This window comes from Colius striatus, chromosome 18 (assembly GCF_028858725.1).
Source record: "Colius striatus isolate bColStr4 chromosome 18, bColStr4.1.hap1, whole genome shotgun sequence".
Lineage (NCBI taxonomy): Eukaryota > Metazoa > Chordata > Aves > Coliiformes > Coliidae > Colius > Colius striatus.
This window is the reverse complement of record NC_084776.1, coordinates 7,257,870-7,275,801: the sequence shown is the minus strand read 5'-3', so window position 1 is coordinate 7,275,801 and position 17,932 is coordinate 7,257,870. Positions and strand designations below refer to the sequence as shown.

Genomic DNA, 17,932 nt, shown 5'->3' with positions numbered 1-17,932 from the left:
GCCCAGTGGGTTAGAAACTAGAAATCCAATACGCTCAGAGCTGATCTCTGCTTCCACCAAAGCCCTCCCTTGGGGTATGGTTGGCCCTCCCCAGCATAAGCCTGGTGAGTTTGGCTAGGAGTGAGAAGAAGGCTTGACCATTACTTTCTGCCTCAGTTAACTCTAATACAGATGAGTGTGTGTGAGAGGGGGACACACACTAATGAGAATGCCTGTCTGTTCTCTTTGGGGGAAACAAAAAGCCGACTCGCAGCTCGCTGACATTTCAGCAGTCACGCAGAACTGGCAGGACAAGCAGCGCCAGAAGCTCCCTTGGAAAGGCAGGACAAGGGGCTCGAATGTATCGTCCCCATCCCGGTCCCCCCACCCTTCCCCAGCATGTGAAAGGAGCCCTTTGAGCCCAGAGGGGAGCGAGTGAGTGCGGCTCTGCAGGGGGATATAAAGGCAGCTTTGTAGGAGCCCTCGGGAGGCTTTGCGTGCCGAGCCGCGGCTGTGCTGCCCCTCACCTGCGCGGCCCCTTCGCTGCGGCACACGGGCTGCATCGCTCCCCTCGGGGGGAATTTCCCCTCCCCGTGAGGGAGGAGGGACGTGCAGGGATGTTGTCTGGTGCTCTGGGAGATGTGAAGTTGTGTTCCCCCTTCCAGACACAAACAGGAGCTAAGAAGCAAAGTGCATTTGTTAGAGCTCTGACAAGTTCAGACACGCCTTTAAAGGGTTTATAGTAATGACAGATGAAGTGCTCGCTCACTTTTCCCTTCTGTGACCCACTTTTTGCAGATGAAGTTATTAAGCCAACTAGGGCACTCCTTGGCAGAGAACAAAAATCTCACTTTGTTCTTCCTTGCAGTAAAATACTGATCTTCTAAAATAACTCTTGTTGCTGCTTGGCTGCAGGATTTGATCTCTAAATGCCCCATGAAGTAAGTACTTCTGTGTATCTAGTATCAGCATTTTGATTTGAGAGACAATTGGCCACTTGTGCTATGAAACCCAAGTTCTACAAAGCTGCTCTAAATTCTGCCCACTTTCTTTAAAAAGAGAGTAACTATCTGGTTCTTTATCCAGTGAAACCAGTGTCTTCACTGCTTTATGTCAGAGAGTGCTCTAGAAGGGAAGTTATTCCCTGTCTATGTTGCTGATGAGCATCTCTCTGTCACCAAACTCTTTTTTTACATACCCAAAAGCACTGATGTCTGCCAGAAGTCTTTTGAGGCAGGGGGTTGGACTGGATGGTCTTTCAGGGTCCTTTCCAACCCTTAAGATTCTGTGATCCGTGGAGGAATTTCATCTTCACATGGCTGGCTGGCTAAGGCTGGTAGAACTGGTTATGCAGTAGCTCATGAACAAATGGACTTGTTTTCATGGATGTGGGACACAAGCTCTGGCTGCTGATCTCAAGGCTGTGTTAGCAGATCAAGACCCAGGCTGGCTTGTTTGAATAGTGCTCCCTCGTGACTTCAGCCTGGACTCTGTTTCTGTGACTTAATTTACATTCCTGTTTCTTCAAATGTAGGTTTCTTCTCCTTCAAACCACAAACAATAAAGTTAGAAGCTCTCCAGCGTGAAGTGTACAGATATACTCTGAACTCTGAGGTGTAGGGACCAACAGGATCTCTTCCTAGAGCCATGCAATGCATTTGTCCAACAATGGAGAGTTAATAACTGCATGTTTCATCTACCATGTCATTTGTAGATCTCAAAGATCTGAAAGCATGTAGCACAAGAGATTGACATCACTGTTTGTTTTACACAGAGACACCTTAAACTAGGTGCCAGGAAACAGAACCCCAGTTCTGCTCCAGGGCTTCATCTCTGTGGTTCCTGCTGGAATAAGCATTCCCTGCAAAAGACACCGTGGAGGTGGAGTTCTTGTCAATGACAACACTTACCAGATCCTTTTCCCTTTTGTTTCCTAGCTGTCGCCATGCTGCCATAGCAAAGTATTTTGGTGACGACACCCCTCCCTGCAACAAGTGCTGTGACTACTGCAGGAACCCCGGGGCAGTGAAAAGACAACTGGAGTCCCTGGAACGCTGCAGCAACAACTGGAGCAGAACCTGTGTTGGTCCTTCAGCTGCCTCCTGGGACAGCTACGACCCAGAGCTGTATGAAGGCGGGAGGAAAGGCTGCAGAGGTTTTAGCAGGTCTGTCCTTGGTGGCTCAAACTCAGCTCCTACAAGCTCTCAGAGAGAAGAGAGCATTTCCCAGCTGCAGGCCCAGCCACTCCTGTTTTCAGCACATGGTTCTGTGTGGTGGTATTTTCTTGTAACTTCCTGGCAGCAGGAGCTGGAATTTCATTTTCCACACGCTTTGGCAGCCTTGATCACATTCATGTCCCAGAAAGCCAAAAGCTGTTTGGACTGACCTAAGAATTGCCCTACAGAATGCAATTGGTTCAAGAAACTAGCCTGCATTTTATTTTTGAAACCAGTAAGTGGGCTCAGCCCGTTCACAGTCACAAGGATCAGAAACGTTAGTTGAGACCAGCGTGACAGCACAGGATGACATGATCCAGAGCTCGTTGCTGGCTGTGGGCTGGGGGGCACTGACTGCACTTATTCATCACAGAGATTGCTAAATTTCAGTGCTTCTCTGTTGGGCTGACAGCAAAGGGAAGATGTGCACTGGCAAACATGATTAATTCTGTAAACTGCTTGGCAGTGTGGGGGTGACAGCTTCTCCTCTGTGTTCCTGGCGGGGTTGCAGCCGTGGTGCAGCTCTGTGGGATGGGCGTTCGCTGCCCGTTGCACTGCCTGGATGTGCAGCCCTGCCGCCTGCCACAGCCCTCTGCTGTGCCTCTGGCTCCTTCAGGCAGGTCCAGCTGAGGCAGAGCAGACTGTACTTGTGACCTCAGCTTGTGTTTGATCTCAGGACCTGAGAAGACCCAGCCAATGCTGTTGCACAGCACAGTTTGCCACTTGGTTTGTTGAACCTCTCTCTGTCTTGATTGTAGCTTTGTCTCAGAAGCTCTAATAGTCAACAGCCTTAAAGCTACAGCTCTGATCTGTGATACCTGTTAGCATCCTGGGCTACGTCTGGCAGGAATCAGCTGCCACATTTCAGTGTGTTAGTGGTGGGGGTTTCATCTGAAATGACAATCTGGGAAACAATCTGAGGCTGGGGAATAGATGCTTTGCCCTTTGCCATCTCTACACCAAGGGCAGTCATGACATGACACGAGGCAGTGACTCAGCATGGTGGGAGAATCTGGCAACACCTCTCAACTGGAGCCCCCCATTCTCACTAGTCCTGTGCTGCTAGTTCATGCTGCTTGCCCAGATTGAGGGACGGGAGTGAAACTAAAAGCTAAGATGTGTTCAGAAAGGGCATCAGTACCAAAGCCTGTCCCCCAATTAATGCTGCAGCTACAGAAATGTTTGTTCCTCCTGTTTTCCTGCCTCCTACAGGTATGATGAGGAGAGCAGTGGGAACTGGGATGAAGCCAATGAAGAGAATCGCAAACGGGAGTGGGACAACTTCTACAAAAAGCAGATGAGTCTGCGCAAAGTGAGTTGGGGTCCCTGTGTAAGAGACTCACACGCTGGCTGGGAGCTTCTCTTACAGACATCAAGGCTTCCTGGCACTAAGGACAATCAACTATTGAATTCTTGCTGTTGCTTGTTCTGTTTTTCACTTTTGTACCCCTGCTTTTGCTGTGTTCTCCATATTTTGGGTCAGTCCTATCATGAAGAAACACATGCAGCTGGTGCATGTGCTGCTTCCTCTGCAGTGCTAATCAGGAGGACTCTGTTGTCTATAATACCTCTGATAACAGTAGGGTGAACTTTTGGCTTTCTCGTTCTTTGTCTTCTTTCCCCCATTTTGGTGCCTTTTCAGTACCTTTATATCTTCAGCATGAATTTCCCCTGGAACAGGGGTATAACGTGTCTTTTGTGCTTCGAGACCTCCATGTGTGTTGCAGGAATGGAAACATTTGACTCATCTTTGTTTTCTTTCAGGGCAAAGAACCAGAAAAGGAAGATTTTGTTCCTCCAAGTAAATATCTCCTTTGATTTATAGTGGGTTTTCTTTGGGAGATGAAAGTCTTGTGTTTTGCAGCTGCATGTAACTTCTATAGTGTCAGCACTGGAGGTATCAGTCCCTAGGCACAGAGAGGTCAGGCTTTTGGCTGTGAAGGCCTGGCTGGAGGAGGTGGATCAGAGCTTAGCTTTGGTTGGGGTGATGAGGGGGAATGCATCTTTCTGTACAACTCTTCCAAACAAGCAAGAGAGAGAAGAAAAGCTCTCTAACCTGACTTTGCAGACTATTTCTGCAGCAGTCATGCAGCAGTATTCACTTGGGCTGGAAGGAAACTGCTGAAAACCTTTGCTGTGTTAACTGTGCTACCTGGGGCTTTGTCTGGCAACACAGTTCTCACACTGTTGTAAAAGGATACCTGGTAGTTCTTGTTACTTTATTCAGCCTCTGATTTTTTGTTGCTGGTATTGTGGGGAGCAGAAAAAAAGTCAAGTTTCCTAAGAGTTGGGATTCCTTGCCAAAGGGGTTCCTGAGATGGGGAGGTTTTGGAAAGCTGTTGGCCATAAAGTAGCAAAGTAGATGTTCTCATGCAGATTGAGAAATCTCTTTGGCTTCTGGCTGCTCTGGGAGTTTGTAGCTTCCCCAGGTAAAAGGAGTGACCTGGGTGGTCTTGGGGGGATTGCAGGGAGGAGCACACCGAGCAGTGCTGGCCTGGCACCCTCCCAGTGACAGCTGAGGTGTTCTCCATCAGCACCAGCCCTGCTACGATGCCTTTTCCAAATGCCTCTTCTGTGGTAGGTGCAGGCTGTCCCCTGAAGGATGCCAGCAGCAGGAGGATCTCTAAGCTCACTGTGAAGGTAAAAACAGCCTGTCAACCTTCAGTCTTGCAAAGGACAGCAAAGCTTGAGCCTGCTCTGCTCTTACCCCTGTGGGGATGGAAGTTCCCAGTGACTTCTGTAGAGCATGTCTGAGTATCCCATCTTTCCTAGGGACGGGAACACTGCTTGAAGATGCTGGAAGAAGCTTTGAACACCAATCAAAAGGTTCCAGCAGCAGGAGGAGAAGAGTATGAGATGGGTGAAAAGGGGCAGCATATCCAGTCCCTTAACACTGGCCCTTACTCTTCCCTGGGCAGCGTTGCCAGTCTCAGGGAATGCCTTTTCCAGTTCTTCTGCCCGAGGATGTAGTTTCACTTAACAGCATCTTTCTTGTAGTGATGTTCAGGATCAGGTATGAGGATTCCTGTGTGATCCTGCTAAGTCAGCTTGATCCCAGGAGTTGCAATTCTGCCGTATCCCACGAGATGGAGACAGTGTACTTCTCCAACTGAGACAGGAGGACCCGGTGTTTTCACGGCCCTTTCCCATCCCCAGCAGTTCTCCACTGCAAGTTCTCGCTTATTCTTGCATACTTTTGGGGAGATGTTTAAGCATTAAGGTTCCCTTTGCAGATATAGAAGTGTGTCTTGCCAGCAGTCAGCCCAGCCTGTGTTGCAGGTCAGACCCTCGTGCCTGTGCTGTGGAACTGGAGTACGAAGCTTTCCGAAGCAGTAAAATGGCCAATTCCTACAAGGCAACGGTGCTGAAGAAGGTAATGCTGTAGTGTGCTGCCATCCCCTGAGCGTGCTGTGGCCTCAGCTCGAGGGGAAACAGGACAGAGCTTGTGTGGGAAAGGTGAAGGAGCAGCTCTGCTTTGCCTTGGATGTCTTCCAAATCTTCCTTGATTTCTTAGAATTAATTTTTCCCCTGGATCATGTTGGTTTCACACCTTTCACTGGAAACATACAGGCCAGTGCAAGCACATCCAGACACCTTCTAGATGTCTGTAAAGGGAACAGGGAGTTCCTCAGACTGACCCTGACAGTTAGAGGAGCCTTGGTTTAGGTGAACTGGTTGCCATAACTCTCTGAAGATGTTTCTGTTCTTGAGATAGGTGTCTCTCCAGACATCTCTTTTGCCACTATAGCTTTTAGTATGTACAAAGGCAAGAATGCATAAAGGCCACTAGAGAATATTTCTGTTTTCTTTTCAGGTAGCAGAAATCAACAAAGCCTCAAAACAAGGAGAGTTGTTCTCAGTCTTTGGGGCTGGAACTGCTGGCAACAGCAGCTTGGAAACAAAATCCGGGTCTCTAGCAGAAGAGGATTTCCTGCCTGCATCCCAGGTTTACTCTGTGAGTGAGAACAGATGGGACAGACAATGGAGGGATGGTGTGCTTCTGCCTGCCTCTTTATCATTTTAGTTTAAATCCTTTCTGTGGACATAGCGGTAGCCTTCTCGTCTAATTGCTTTCTTTGTCTGTCTTCTGTGTTTGGAGGGAGGCCTACTACTCCTGTTGATTCCTGTTAGTGAATTATATGTGCAGGCCATACATTAAATAACTCTTTCTTAGCTTTCCACAAGCAAGGCTGCTGTCTGCTTCCTTACTGTGGGCCTGTGACTATAGCCTTGCCCATTCCCTAATGTCTCTTGGTGGTTATGGTGATAAGTCAGTTTTAGAGCCTCCTCCAGCTTAGAGCTGTATGCTTTAAGCATTGATCACAGAAACCGAGCTCCTTTCAGGGCTCTGCACATGCTCTCAGGGCTTCCTCAGTGCTCTTATATCCAACAATTTTTCTCCCTAGTTCAAACCCAAGCGTGTGGGAGCAGGATTTCCAAAGCAGTCCAGCTTGTTTCAGACAGCTTCAGAGCTGCTGAAGATCCAGGAGAGTGACATAAAGCCCGTCAAAAAAGAAGAAGATTGTCCAAATGGGCAAGACAACAGCAACTGCAGTGTGGAACTGGACACCAGAAAGCCTGTTCCCCAGAAGAAAGAACCAGGAACCAAAGAAATGTGTGAGAGTGCAGGGATAGAGGGACTCCTTCCTGAAAACAAAGGACAGCAGCCCAGTGCAGACACAAAAGCTGCCCTTTGGGACAGCCCTCCTAAGAAGTCCAAACGGAGCAAGAAGCAGCAAATGCTGGCAGAAGCTGCTAAAAAAGAATCACAGGATATTTCCAAATTCTTCTCCCTCCCCAAAGGTGGGTCTAAAGCCAAAATTTGCAGTTCAGCAGGGGCAGGTGGCTGTTCTGCAAGCACACTACCTCAGCTTTCTTCTCAAAGCACATGTCAAGAGAAAGCAATACCTCAGGAAAACAAAGATGTCTGTGGAGAAGATGGGACTGAACAGTCCCAGGCAGAGGATGAAGAACTGGGAGAGACAGAAGTAACACTGACTGAGAGAGAGGAGGATTTTAAGACCCAACAGGCTGCTGAACCTGAACTCCCTCTGGAAGAACTTGATGTACAATCCAGGTAAAGCTCTACCTCTCTGCTCCCTGGGTTGCCCTCTTAATGAGCTGCAGAGCCCCCCAGCCTTGTCCTGGAGACTGAGAAAATCTGTAGCAGAGCTCCAGGCTGATGTGGAGACTCTTATTTTATCATGGAGAGTCTCATGACCACTGGCAGTGGAGGCAGTAATCTCTTCACTGTGGAATGGCTGGAACTGACCTTGTCTCCACTCTTCCCACTAGTGCTGCTGAAAGTGCCCCAGAGACTGAGCTCTGTGTTGCTGGAGAAGGGGAGAGCGGGAAGCGACCGGGACCAGATGAGGTAAGACTTTAATGGATCCTGGTTTCCTCTATTTCTTCTACTTGTCTTGTGCCAAGTTTCTCTCTGGGAGTGATGCTTCTGGTCTGAGCCTCATCTGATGATGGTATTTATTTGGGAAGGGCCCAGCTGCAGTTGCAGCAGAGAGAACTGTGGCTGCGTTGTGCTCCTGGTGTTGTCCCCCACTGCAGCAGAAAGCTTCCCCTCCACTCTGCTTTGTTTCCTCTTTGCAACACATGTGCCTGTACCCATGCTGGTGATTTGCCTGGAATGAGTCTCTCCACCCCCTCTAGAGCTGTAACTATAATTAGCAAGGTGCTTTCTCAAGGTTGGCTGGTGACACAGTGTGCAGGCTTCTCCTTGCTCTTTCAGAGTGAGCAGGAGTGCAGCACTCCTGAAGTGGCTGATTCTTTCTGAGGGATGCATTCTGAGCAGACATCCTGGGAAATCTTCTCCTGCCAGTTTTTCCTGTACAGGACAGGGCACAGGGTAGTTCTAAGTGTTGCAGTCAAAAAGAGGGATTTTTTTCTCCAGGGCCCTGTGTGTGGGGAAGTATTATGTCTGCACAAATGGGGTACACAGGTGGTATCCACTATAGGAAGAGCCTGCAGGATGCTGCAAGGATTTCTTTACTCAGGAGGTAGCAGCTGCTGGGAAGTGTAATGCTGCCACACCAACTGGGGGGTTTGGTTTTCTTCTGTCCCATCTCCAGGATCTGGAAAGTCCAGCAACAAAGAGGCAACGGACAGTGGCAAAATCTTCCATTCTGTCCCAGCCAGAAAGCAAAAGTGTTGGTCCAGTAAAGAAGAAGGTGACTTTTGACCCAAACTTATCACAGTGTGATAAAGAAGGAACAAGCAAGACTGTGCAGCCGGTGCCCAAAGGCACATCCCTCAAGGAGACAGCAGACATCGTCGTCAAATGTTTGACCCCATTCTACAAGGGTGGCAAATTTGCTTCCAAGGTAAGGCACAGCTCCAGACCCTCTTTAGCAGGAGGAGACTGCACCTCCCTGGTGATCTGGGCCTCTGGGAAGGGGAGGATGATCTGGGTACCACCTTTCATTTCCAAGTCACATCCTCAGTATATGCTGGTTTACTGATTGCAACAACTCACCCCCACCAAGAAAGGGGTCATGTGTGGTTTGGAGTGGTATCATGGTTGTTCCACGCTTGCTTGTGCCTGGTCATGGTTTCACACTGAGCTCTGGCATGTTTTTAAGAACACCTGTGCAGTGGCAGCAGGTCAGGTTTGGTTCTGGGGTAGTTTCCTATGCACTCCTGCAGACTAAACCTATGAATGGTTTGTGCTGCAGTCAGCCTGTGCTGAGGGCAAGACAAATGTGGGAACAGCCTGGTGAGGTACCCACCATCTGCTTTCTGCCCTTTTCCTTCCCCAACTCTGCAGGATCTGTTCAAGGGCTTTGCTCGGCACCTCTCCCACTTACTGGCCGAGGAGCAGGGCCCTGCCCGCAGGACTGGTGAGTTGGCCTGGGGAGAGCACCAAGCAGCTCAGGCCCTTCTGATGCTAAATGGGTTGGTGTCTTTAGAGGGGGCAGGTGTCCTAAGTGTCATTTCAAAGGTGGTGCTTCCTCTCTTGCAGTGAAGGAGGAAGCACAGAGACTCATCAAGGAGTTTTTCAGAACAAGGGTCAGGTGTGAGAGCGAGACAGACTGGGAGGAGCTGCAGAGCTTGGAGAGCTGATCCCTGCATCCTGCTGTGCCTTCCTCCAGCAGCAGGACCTCGAGGAACTCGGCCATGGAGGCTTTCATGAAACTCTGCTTTCTGTTCCCACTGCATCTTTGCTCACTCAGTGACACACACTTCCAGGAAACCAGTTTCTGTGCAAGTATGGAGAGTTTCTCCAGTGGCCTGGGTGCCGAAGCACTGAGAGGTGTGAAGTCTGCGTCTGCTGTGTAGGTCAGGGGCTGCTGCCTCAGATGTTCTGCAGAGTCTCCAACCTCTTCTCCTTGCAGCCTTTCTAACTGGGACTCTGGGATGGCATTTTGCTCCCCAAAAAGCTCCTCCCTTCACCCCCCATCTCTTAGTTCTCGTTTCAGCATTACCAGTAGCCACCTTACATGACCAGTTGGGTGCTTTGCTCAGGGCTGCCAGCCACGACCTTGATAGTTTTGTTCCTGGATGGAAAGTTTTCCCTTGGAGGGCAGGAGGGGAGTGTTTTGTTTCCACCTTGCAGGCAGTGCCTGCTTTCTGAAGGTGGAGAAACTCAGATTCTTTTCCTTTTATTTTGAACTTTGTTTAAAGTGTATCTAGTTGTGGCTGCCCTCTGACAGAAGCCGTGATGCTCTTTCAGTGTCAGCCTCTCCAACAGTGGCGTGGAGGCTGCCAGCACCTTTCCAACCCCTAAAGCCATATTTGCTCCCTGTGCCTCACCCACAGTCTGCAGTAGAGGGCGCTGCTGTCCTTAGGATGCTGCGGTGGCCCTCAAACTCAGCTGTGGTGCCTCTGCTGCTATATTTATATAAGGGCCTGAAACTTAGGGTATTCCTGGGCTTGAAATAACTTGATTCTTTGGCAGAAGTCCTTTCTGTTGGGTTTTTGTTGGGTTGTGCCTTTGTTCCATGGCTATAGAGGCTGGTGGCCTCAGGCAAGAGCACTGCTAGAGGAATCTGCAGCCTGAGGGGCCATCAGACAGGCTTCTGGATCACTGTGCTCAACAGCTGTAGGGTTTTTTTAAATGTCCTTAAGGGTGTGTGTAGGACTGACAATAAAACAGGGTTACAGCTGCTGTGGACTCTTCCTGGAAGCTTTTTCTTTCCTCTCAATGGTACAGACTGGTCTAAGATACATCAATGTGCTATGAATGTAACAGGAAAGCTCCCAAAGGGGCTGGTTAAGGCACAGGGTTGTGTGACAAAGTGTTTTATCACATTGTGGGGCATTTCTAACCAGATGGGTTGTGTTTCTGTGGAAGGCAGCAAAAGCTCAGAGAAAGAGAAGGGCAATAAGGATAAATTAATCTTCATCTGCCCTCTTCTGTCTTACCTATCCCTGTGGTGCTTTACCTGAGCCAGTAGAACTGTTGACAGGGGAGGGGGGAACATGCTTCAGCTGAGACCTCACAGATCACAGTGAGCAGCACCCAAAGGGAAGTTCCTGCCAGGGCAGGTGCTGTAGTGACTGGCATCAGCTCACCAGCCAGGAGGTGGCTGTGTATCAGGGCTTGCATTGAGCACCTCAGATCTATCCCCAGCCACAGGGACCACACTGACCACCTTTTCCACCAGCTTTGCCAGTTACCTGTAGGTCCATTTTACCATGTTAGATGCAAACCAATGTGTGTAATTGCCTCAAAACATCTCTGTGGGATTATTTTATTGCAATCTCCTAAAATGCAGATTCTTCTGGAGGACAGCTGTAGCAATAAAAATAAATTAAGTGGTTTTGTACAGCCCAGCTCCCTCTGCTGTAATACAAAGCATTCTCCATGGGCAGGGAGCCAGCCTGGGTGCCAGCTGCATGGCCACAACTGACTTCACGATAGGAGAGGGAAACAGGCAGCTAATTATGTCAGTAGGAAACCAACAATAAACTTTCTTACCATTGCAGCTCAATCTGTGGCACCAGCATATGTGGTAATTGCATATTAACATGGATCTGCTTTGCAATTAAGATGCTTTCTACAAGCTCCTCCATCATAAATCCTGCTCTAGGGCCTCTTGCACATCACTACAGTGAAAAGGTGGCCTGTGGCAAATGGCAGCAGTCAGCGGTGGGCTCAGCTGTGGTGTTGTACAGGAGTGTTAGCCAGCATCAGTCTTTGTTCATGGTAATGAACTCCAGAAGAAAAGAGGAGTCAGGAGTCCCACACTGCATAACTCAAAGGGAATTCTTGCATCTGTGTAGCTGCTCTGAGCTGGAACAGGCTATGAAAAAGCAGCAGTGTGGAAAGGGCCTCCTGGGTTTGTTTAGTCACAGGCTGTGTGGCTTCCAGGAGGAGGAGTCCAGAGGACAGAATGGCAGCTCATGGGTGACATGATGGTCTGGTCCATCAGCAAACACTCTGGTGGCAGCTTTGGAAAGCAGCTGTCTGAGGTAAGGGATGTCTTTTGGAAGAGTCCTCTCCAGAAGACAGGGCAGGGAGCACCAAACAAGCTCAAAGAAAGGAAAAAGTGCAGGTTTGCTCCATCATTCTCCTCCTCTTGGGCTCTAGCGCAGCAGCTCTGCTTTATCCAGGATGACAACAAGTGTGTGATACATTTCTTTAGCCTGTCAAAACATGAACCAGTATCAGTCATTCTCTGCCCCAGAAATGGGTGCTTCTCAATGAAACATTTCCAGGAATCACTTTCTATAATTAAATGGGCTGCCAAGATCATGAGGGGACTGGAACATCTTTCTTATGAGGAAAAGCTGTGGGACCTGGGGCTGTTCAGCCTGGAGAAGCCTGAGGGGGGAACTCATTGATAAATACCTAAAAGGTGGTGTCAGGAGAATGGGGAGACTGTGGTGCCCAGTGTCAGGACAAGGGGTAATAGAAACAAAAAGTTCCACTTAAACACAAGGAGAAACTCCTTTGGTGCTGAGGTGAGGGAGCCCTGGCCCAGGCTGCCCAGGGAGGGTGTGGAGGCTCCTTGGGAGGTTTCCAAACCCATCTGGACACATTCCTGTGCCCCTGATGGAGGGGAACCTGCTTTAGCAGGGGCTTGGGCTGAGTGAGCTCTGCAGGGCCCTTCCCATCCCCACCTCTCTGTGATGAAAATCAGGTATGAAATACCAGGTATGTGCTGGGACAAAGCTGCACTTTGGGCATGGGAAATGTAATGGCCCATCCCCCTTGGGGACAGACAAGAGCTGTGGCACTGTCTCTTGGCAGAGGCTCAGCTGGGCAGTGGAGGGCAATCTCTGACTTGCCAGGAGGAAGCTGTAGGTCCAGGCTGCTCTCACCTGTGACAGCTCAATCCACATAGTCTTGGGGTTGGCAGCTGAGCCGTAGTTCAGCTCTATGCCATACAGCCCCCCGTCAGAGACTGGCTGCAGGGTCCTCATCCTCTGCAGCTCTTTCAGGGGGATGACACGGGAGATCACCTGTGTGAGGAGAAAAGCCACAAAACACTTTGTGGTGAGTCCTTACAAATAAAACCATGTGATTCTTCCCAAAGAGGATTCACCTCAAGAGCCTGCTGAAGGCTGAGTCAAGGACTGTGGCCCAGGACAGTGTGTGGAGAACACAGGCCAGGCTTCTGCTGACAGGAGGTCCCTGAACTCCTGCAGGACTGGGACAAACACAGTTGTGCTGTGGCCCCTGCTCATTAGCATGATCACTAGACTTAATAAGAGCACAGGGCTCTACTAACTGTTCTGGCACTCTTGTCACATTGGCTTTGGGCTAGAGCTGTTGTCAGAGTGGTCACGATGCAGGTAAATAGAGGCTCTTCCCGCACAAATTCTTCTAGAAGTCAAAGTTAACATCTGTCAGCCATCAGGACTCTAGGGAGGAACTGTCTGGCATACCTGGGTGGTGCTATCCACCACAATGAGCTCCTCTTTATTCACACCAAAGAAACAGGGCACAGGGATCGTGTCATCGCTCACTCTCTCTACATAGTAGATGTTGTAGCCAAAGAAAGGTAATTGCATCATGTGCTCTGTAAGAAAGCAAAAGGTGGCTTTCAGTCAGCAGCTTCCAGCCAGCAATCTGCTGCACCCAGCCTAAGAAGCTGAAAAGCTGCAAGTGCTCACAAGCTTTTCTATATTAACAAGCAAGACTGACAACTTCTCCCTCACCTCCCCCTCTCCTCTGAGGCTGCTGATACTCAGTTCTCAGCAGCCTCAGTGGATGTCCCATTCTTTTCTGACCAGAAAACAGATGTGCAGGCAGAATGTCAAACACAACTTGTAGAGAGCTCTGTAAAATCTACTGCAGGCTTCTATGAAAGAGGTGGAACTTCTGCCACAATCATTGTGCTTGGGAGCAAGTGCCAGTCTGCAGGGGAGGCTGTCAGGGAGTCATGGCCCATTCCAGGCTCCAAGGTTCCTTGCCAACCTCATGAACTGTCCCAAAAGTGCATTCAGAGCAGCTTCCATCATGTGCTCAGGATGGACAACTCAAACAGGTCTGGATGTCTCCTCACCTAGGAACTGGATTTTTGCATCCCTTGGCTGGAGGGGCTGCCTGGTCCTCAGCTGCATCACAACCTGGTTCTGCAGAGCCTGGGCATCAATGGAGGACTGGAGGGACTTTGGTGTGTACTCCATCAGCTCTTCCCTGTGCCAACATGCAAATAGTCACCCCCAAAAAGATCAGCCAGCGGAATCAAGAGGAAGGAGGGGATGTGGCAACAATTTTCAATTGTATGGCTCAGGACAAGGGTGGAAGGAGAGGGGAAGAGCACAACAAACTGTATCTGAGTTGGTTAACATGGAAGGAAACATCAGGGACAGTGAGACCAGCATTTTCCACAGAGGAGGTGGCTCTGCACCACTGATTTGTGCACTGAGAGAAATTCCTCCTTTCCAGAGACAGGAGCCCTTCAAGCAAGGGCTGTAGCACAGAAGTAAAGCCACAGGATGTTTCTTTCACAGGCAGTCCCAGCTGAACACCACACAGAGTTCCTCAAGCCCAGGAGGGTTATGCCATTATCTCCTGCTGCTGATGCCATAAAGGGACCTGATTACCTTGACTCTGAGTCAAAGTGCTTAAGGTTACAGGAAGGAAGAAGTGTGAAAATACAGTTCAGGGTTGCAGGACAGAAGCTTTCCAGTACTCAGGGACCTTTTCATTCCCATTAGGCATCTCACTACAGCTTTCAGGGTTGAAAACTATGGCACTTGTGAAAAAACAAAGGATTGTTCATCCCAATGATAAGCTCATCACTTCCTTCTTAGTATTAGAGACACATGGAGTCAAAAGAAATGCCCATGGCACTCTCAGGGTCCTCAGCTCAGGAGAGTCACAGAAGGAAATGTGGGGAGAGATGATTGGCTTTAGGAGTGGGAACAGGAGGTAAAATTTCCCAATTAAGGACAGGAATCAGTCACTAAGTGACAGTAATTAGTAGCTTCTGTTCTCCAGAACTGTCCATTCTTAATTATCCAGAGCACCTGCCCCTAATCCCTGTGGTTCCAACAACTCCTATGAGACAGAGACTCACCCTGAGACACACATACCTGGAAAGAGTAGAGGTTGGCTCCTCTGTTTTGGCCCAGTGCTGGAGCATTGCCAAAATGCCCACCTGCACCTCCATTTCTTTACTATGCTTCAACAGTATCCTTCCATGCAGGTAATCCCACAGCACCTGAGAGACAGAAAGAAGCCAGAAGGTACAGGCAGGTCTGGGCAGTGTCAGGCTGCAGACACCCACGTCCTGCCTTGCTGGTAACAAAAGCAAAGGCTGGTAACAAAAGCAAAGGCTTCCCAGGCTCAGGAGGAGCACGTGGAACTGCACAAACTACATCTGGAACAGCCCAGCTCACGGTCTAGGGCTACAGGTACACTGCCTTCCTTGCATCCATAGCTTCAATTATTAGTTATTCCCAGAAACAGCTTATAAAACCCATCAGCCAATGACCTCCCTCTTCTTCAGCTCCCTGGGACATTGTCTTTGGCCTTGCCCCTGCAAGGGAGGTCCTGGTGTGCACACACTGGCCTTGCTGCTCACCTGTCCATAATGGACTTCAGTATAAATCTTATTCTCAAAGTGCAGAGGTGTCTTCCAGGTGAGCCTGCGTAAAGTCACAGTGACCAAATCGTCCTCCAGCAGGTAATCATGAAGGTACTCCTCCCATCTTATTGGCCTCACTGCTTTACCTACATTGTACAGAGACAGGGGCATCAGCTGGTGCTGAGACAGTGGGCTGTTCCATGGCCTGGGACAGGAGCCTTCCTGTGTGCCCCTGTTCCACTCTGCCCTTCCAACTCTCAGCATCAGCCACTGCAAAGAGCCACAGACTCACACAGCTCTTTCAGGAACAAGCACTACTGAGAAGGCACAGTCTAACCCTAATACAGAGGGAAACTGCTGAAGAAGAACCTCCCCAGAGGCAGCAAGGATGGGGGAACTGTTCCAAACAGTAGCCATGGTACTTGCTGTTGGAGAAGCTGCCCTAAGGAGGAAGCAAGACGCTGGTCTCTACTTGCCGAGGTTATTGCTGTCACTCCTGACGGCCACAAGAATAAATTCCTGCATCTCTTCCTCTTCACCTGCCCCCATCTGCTCACAGATCTCCTGCAAGAGCTCCTTGGCCACCTGAAGCAAGGAAAGGGCAAATGAACACCAAGGCCAGGCAGGCCCAGAGCAGCCACAGTGCAGGGAGGTTGGGGGAGGCTCTGGGAGCTGAGTGGGAAACTGTCACTGCACGGCTGACAGGCCAAGCCTGAAAGTTTGACACATGGGGGAGATCTCTGGTGTGGCTCAAAGTCCAAATCAAGGTGTTGAAAGCAGAAAACTCACAGTGAATGTCTTGATTCTGGTGAGGTATTCCACACCTCCAGGCATCAGTATCTGCAGGCGGCGGGCGCTGCGCCCCTTCTGCAAAGGACAGTCTTCAGGCAGCAAGACGTGCAGGATCCCATCAGCCCCACAACTGCTTCTCCCTCTTCCTTCTCAACTCTGCTTTCCACTGCTTGCCCATACTATGTGCCTCTTCAAATCCCTGCCTAACCCATGGCACTGCATTTCCCAACCCCCTTACAGACACCTCGTTTGGAACACTCACCGCCCTAACTGCACGTGGCACCTCCTGGCAAGCCTCTGCTCCCCCTCCCTTCCCAGTACCCCACCTCTCTGCCCCTCAGTTACCAGCAAAGGCATCTCCTGGCAAGCCTCTGCTCCCCCTCCCTTCCCAGTACCCCACCTCTCTGCCCCTCAGTTACCAGCAAAGGCATCTCCTGGCAAGCCTCTGCTCCCCCTCCCTTCCCAGCACCCCACCTCTCTGCCCCTCAGTTACCAGCAACGCCTCCAGCTCCACAGGGAAAGGAAGGTGCCGCCGCCCCCCGTACATGACATTTTTCCTCAGGTTGCTCTGACAAATCTTGGCTATTTCTGCAGGAAAAGGAAAAAGTTTCATGTGTCAAGCCAAAGAGAGGACTAAGCATTGTCTGCTATGGTGCTGGGTCATCCTGGCTGTGTTGAATTTAACCCTGGGCCACTACTAAGCAAAGAGACATGACCTCACCTCCCACTCTGTCAGGAGATTGTGAGGGGGCAGCCCCAGAGGAGTACAGAGGAATGACAGGATGAGAGAACTGAGAACCCTCTTCTCTAGCAGGTTTCCAACCCAAACGCTTCCCAGCTGATGACTCTGGAAGCCCACAGCCTGCCTTTCCCATGAGGTCTAACTGGGCTCTGAGCCACAGGGCTGAATTAAGCCTCCACCTTCCCTGAGTGAAGACACAAAGCAAACAGAAAGACCAGAGATACAAAGCTGACTCTTGCCTGCAGGCACAGCTCCCTCTCTACCCCACTCTTTTCCCTTGCCTAGCAAGATAAGGGAGATTTTCCTGTTGGACCATGTCCCCACTCTGATTCTCTCATCTTTCCTTGACCACTGGGCCTTAGTAACAAGGGGCAGACATTTGTTTTACAGGACACAGAAACAGTCATACCGTGGTGGGTGCTAGATGGATCAACGCTGGCCAGCTGCAGAAACTTGGTGGCATAGGGCATCAGGATGTTGGAAGGGAGGAAGTACCCAGTTAGCAGGTTCAGGAGCAACCAACCACGCATCAAACTCTCTCTGCAAAGCAGAAAGAACTGTGGGCACCTTGGAATAAGACAATTCCTGCACCGAGAAGCTTCAAGTGAGCCTCTGCCTTTCTGAACATCCATGGCAGCTGGCAGAAAATGAGCTGCCAGCCCTTGGTCAGAGGTTCCTTATGCTGAGGAAGGGGTTGATTCAGTTATTCTAACAGCAAGGAAAGAAAGGGAATAGTCAAGGCCACTCTGATGCCACTGCTGCCATACTGCAGGGTAGTGAGGCATCAAGCCTGCCCCTAATTGTTGGATCAACTGCCCAGGGCAGTGATGAGGAAACCAGAGCTCTGAGCTGCACCACTACTGGGAGCTACCAGGAATGTTTACTAGTGCCCAGACACATCAGTAGCCAGAGATCCAAGGACAAACATCCATTGAAGTGAAAATGCCAAACCTGGGGACTAGCAAAAGCCCCAGTACCTGAGTGGCTGGGGAGAACACATCTGTGGGGAAAGCCTGGTCCCCAAAGTCCATGCAATGAGGCAGGTGGTTCCCCTCCAGCTGTGCAAACACAGCAGCTGGAAGTGCTGGTACTCACTGGTTAGGGTTGTGGGTGACCTGTTTGATGACCTGGCAGTAGATCTCATCGTGCAAATTCTCCTTCTCCTTGCACAGCTGCATTCACAGAGGACAAGACAACATCAGAGAGGG

The 17,932-nt window shown here is 50.0% G+C and overlaps 2 protein-coding genes across 7 annotated transcripts in view; one reads left to right on the top strand and one right to left on the bottom strand.

Moving 5' to 3' along the window:
* Window positions 1-11,358, top strand: part of RECQL5 (RecQ like helicase 5) — a 36,770-nt gene extending 25,412 nt beyond the window's left edge. For 4 of the 6 annotated variants that reach the window (XM_062011205.1, XM_062011206.1, XM_062011204.1 and 1 more), the window contains 12 exons: window positions 1,917-2,144; window positions 3,408-3,507; window positions 3,960-3,996; window positions 4,777-4,835; window positions 4,968-5,044; window positions 5,475-5,568; window positions 6,010-6,150; window positions 6,602-7,272; window positions 7,491-7,569; window positions 8,279-8,530; window positions 8,974-9,046; window positions 9,169-11,358. In XM_062011205.1, the coding sequence (XP_061867189.1) occupies window positions 1,917-2,144; window positions 3,408-3,507; window positions 3,960-3,996; window positions 4,777-4,835; window positions 4,968-5,044; window positions 5,475-5,568; window positions 6,010-6,150; window positions 6,602-7,272; window positions 7,491-7,569; window positions 8,279-8,530; window positions 8,974-9,046; window positions 9,169-9,269 (1,912 nt within the window). In that variant the 3' untranslated portion in view covers window positions 9,270-11,358. Of the gene's footprint in view, window positions 1-1,916; window positions 2,145-3,407; window positions 3,508-3,959; window positions 3,997-4,776; window positions 4,836-4,967; window positions 5,045-5,192; window positions 5,343-5,474; window positions 5,569-6,009; window positions 6,151-6,601; window positions 7,273-7,490; window positions 7,570-8,278; window positions 8,531-8,973; window positions 9,047-9,168 lie in introns of those variants that run through there. The other 2 variants (XM_062011207.1, XM_062011210.1) reach the window with 2 other exon arrangements.
* Window positions 11,359-11,735: 377 nt separating this feature from the next.
* The window catches only part of MYO15B (myosin XVB), a 43,520-nt gene continuing 37,323 nt past the window's right edge, over window positions 11,736-17,932 (bottom strand). Inside the window, exons 48-58 of the mRNA XM_062011177.1 lie at window positions 17,820-17,896; window positions 17,134-17,264; window positions 16,476-16,570; window positions 15,980-16,057; window positions 15,667-15,775; window positions 15,188-15,336; window positions 14,697-14,824; window positions 13,661-13,794; window positions 13,041-13,174; window positions 12,474-12,614; window positions 11,736-11,795 (exon numbers count right to left, since the gene is read on the bottom strand). Coding sequence (XP_061867161.1) covers window positions 11,736-11,795; window positions 12,474-12,614; window positions 13,041-13,174; window positions 13,661-13,794; window positions 14,697-14,824; window positions 15,188-15,336; window positions 15,667-15,775; window positions 15,980-16,057; window positions 16,476-16,570; window positions 17,134-17,264; window positions 17,820-17,896 — 1,236 coding nt within the window. The remainder of the gene's footprint in view (window positions 11,796-12,473; window positions 12,615-13,040; window positions 13,175-13,660; window positions 13,795-14,696; window positions 14,825-15,187; window positions 15,337-15,666; window positions 15,776-15,979; window positions 16,058-16,475; window positions 16,571-17,133; window positions 17,265-17,819; window positions 17,897-17,932) is intronic.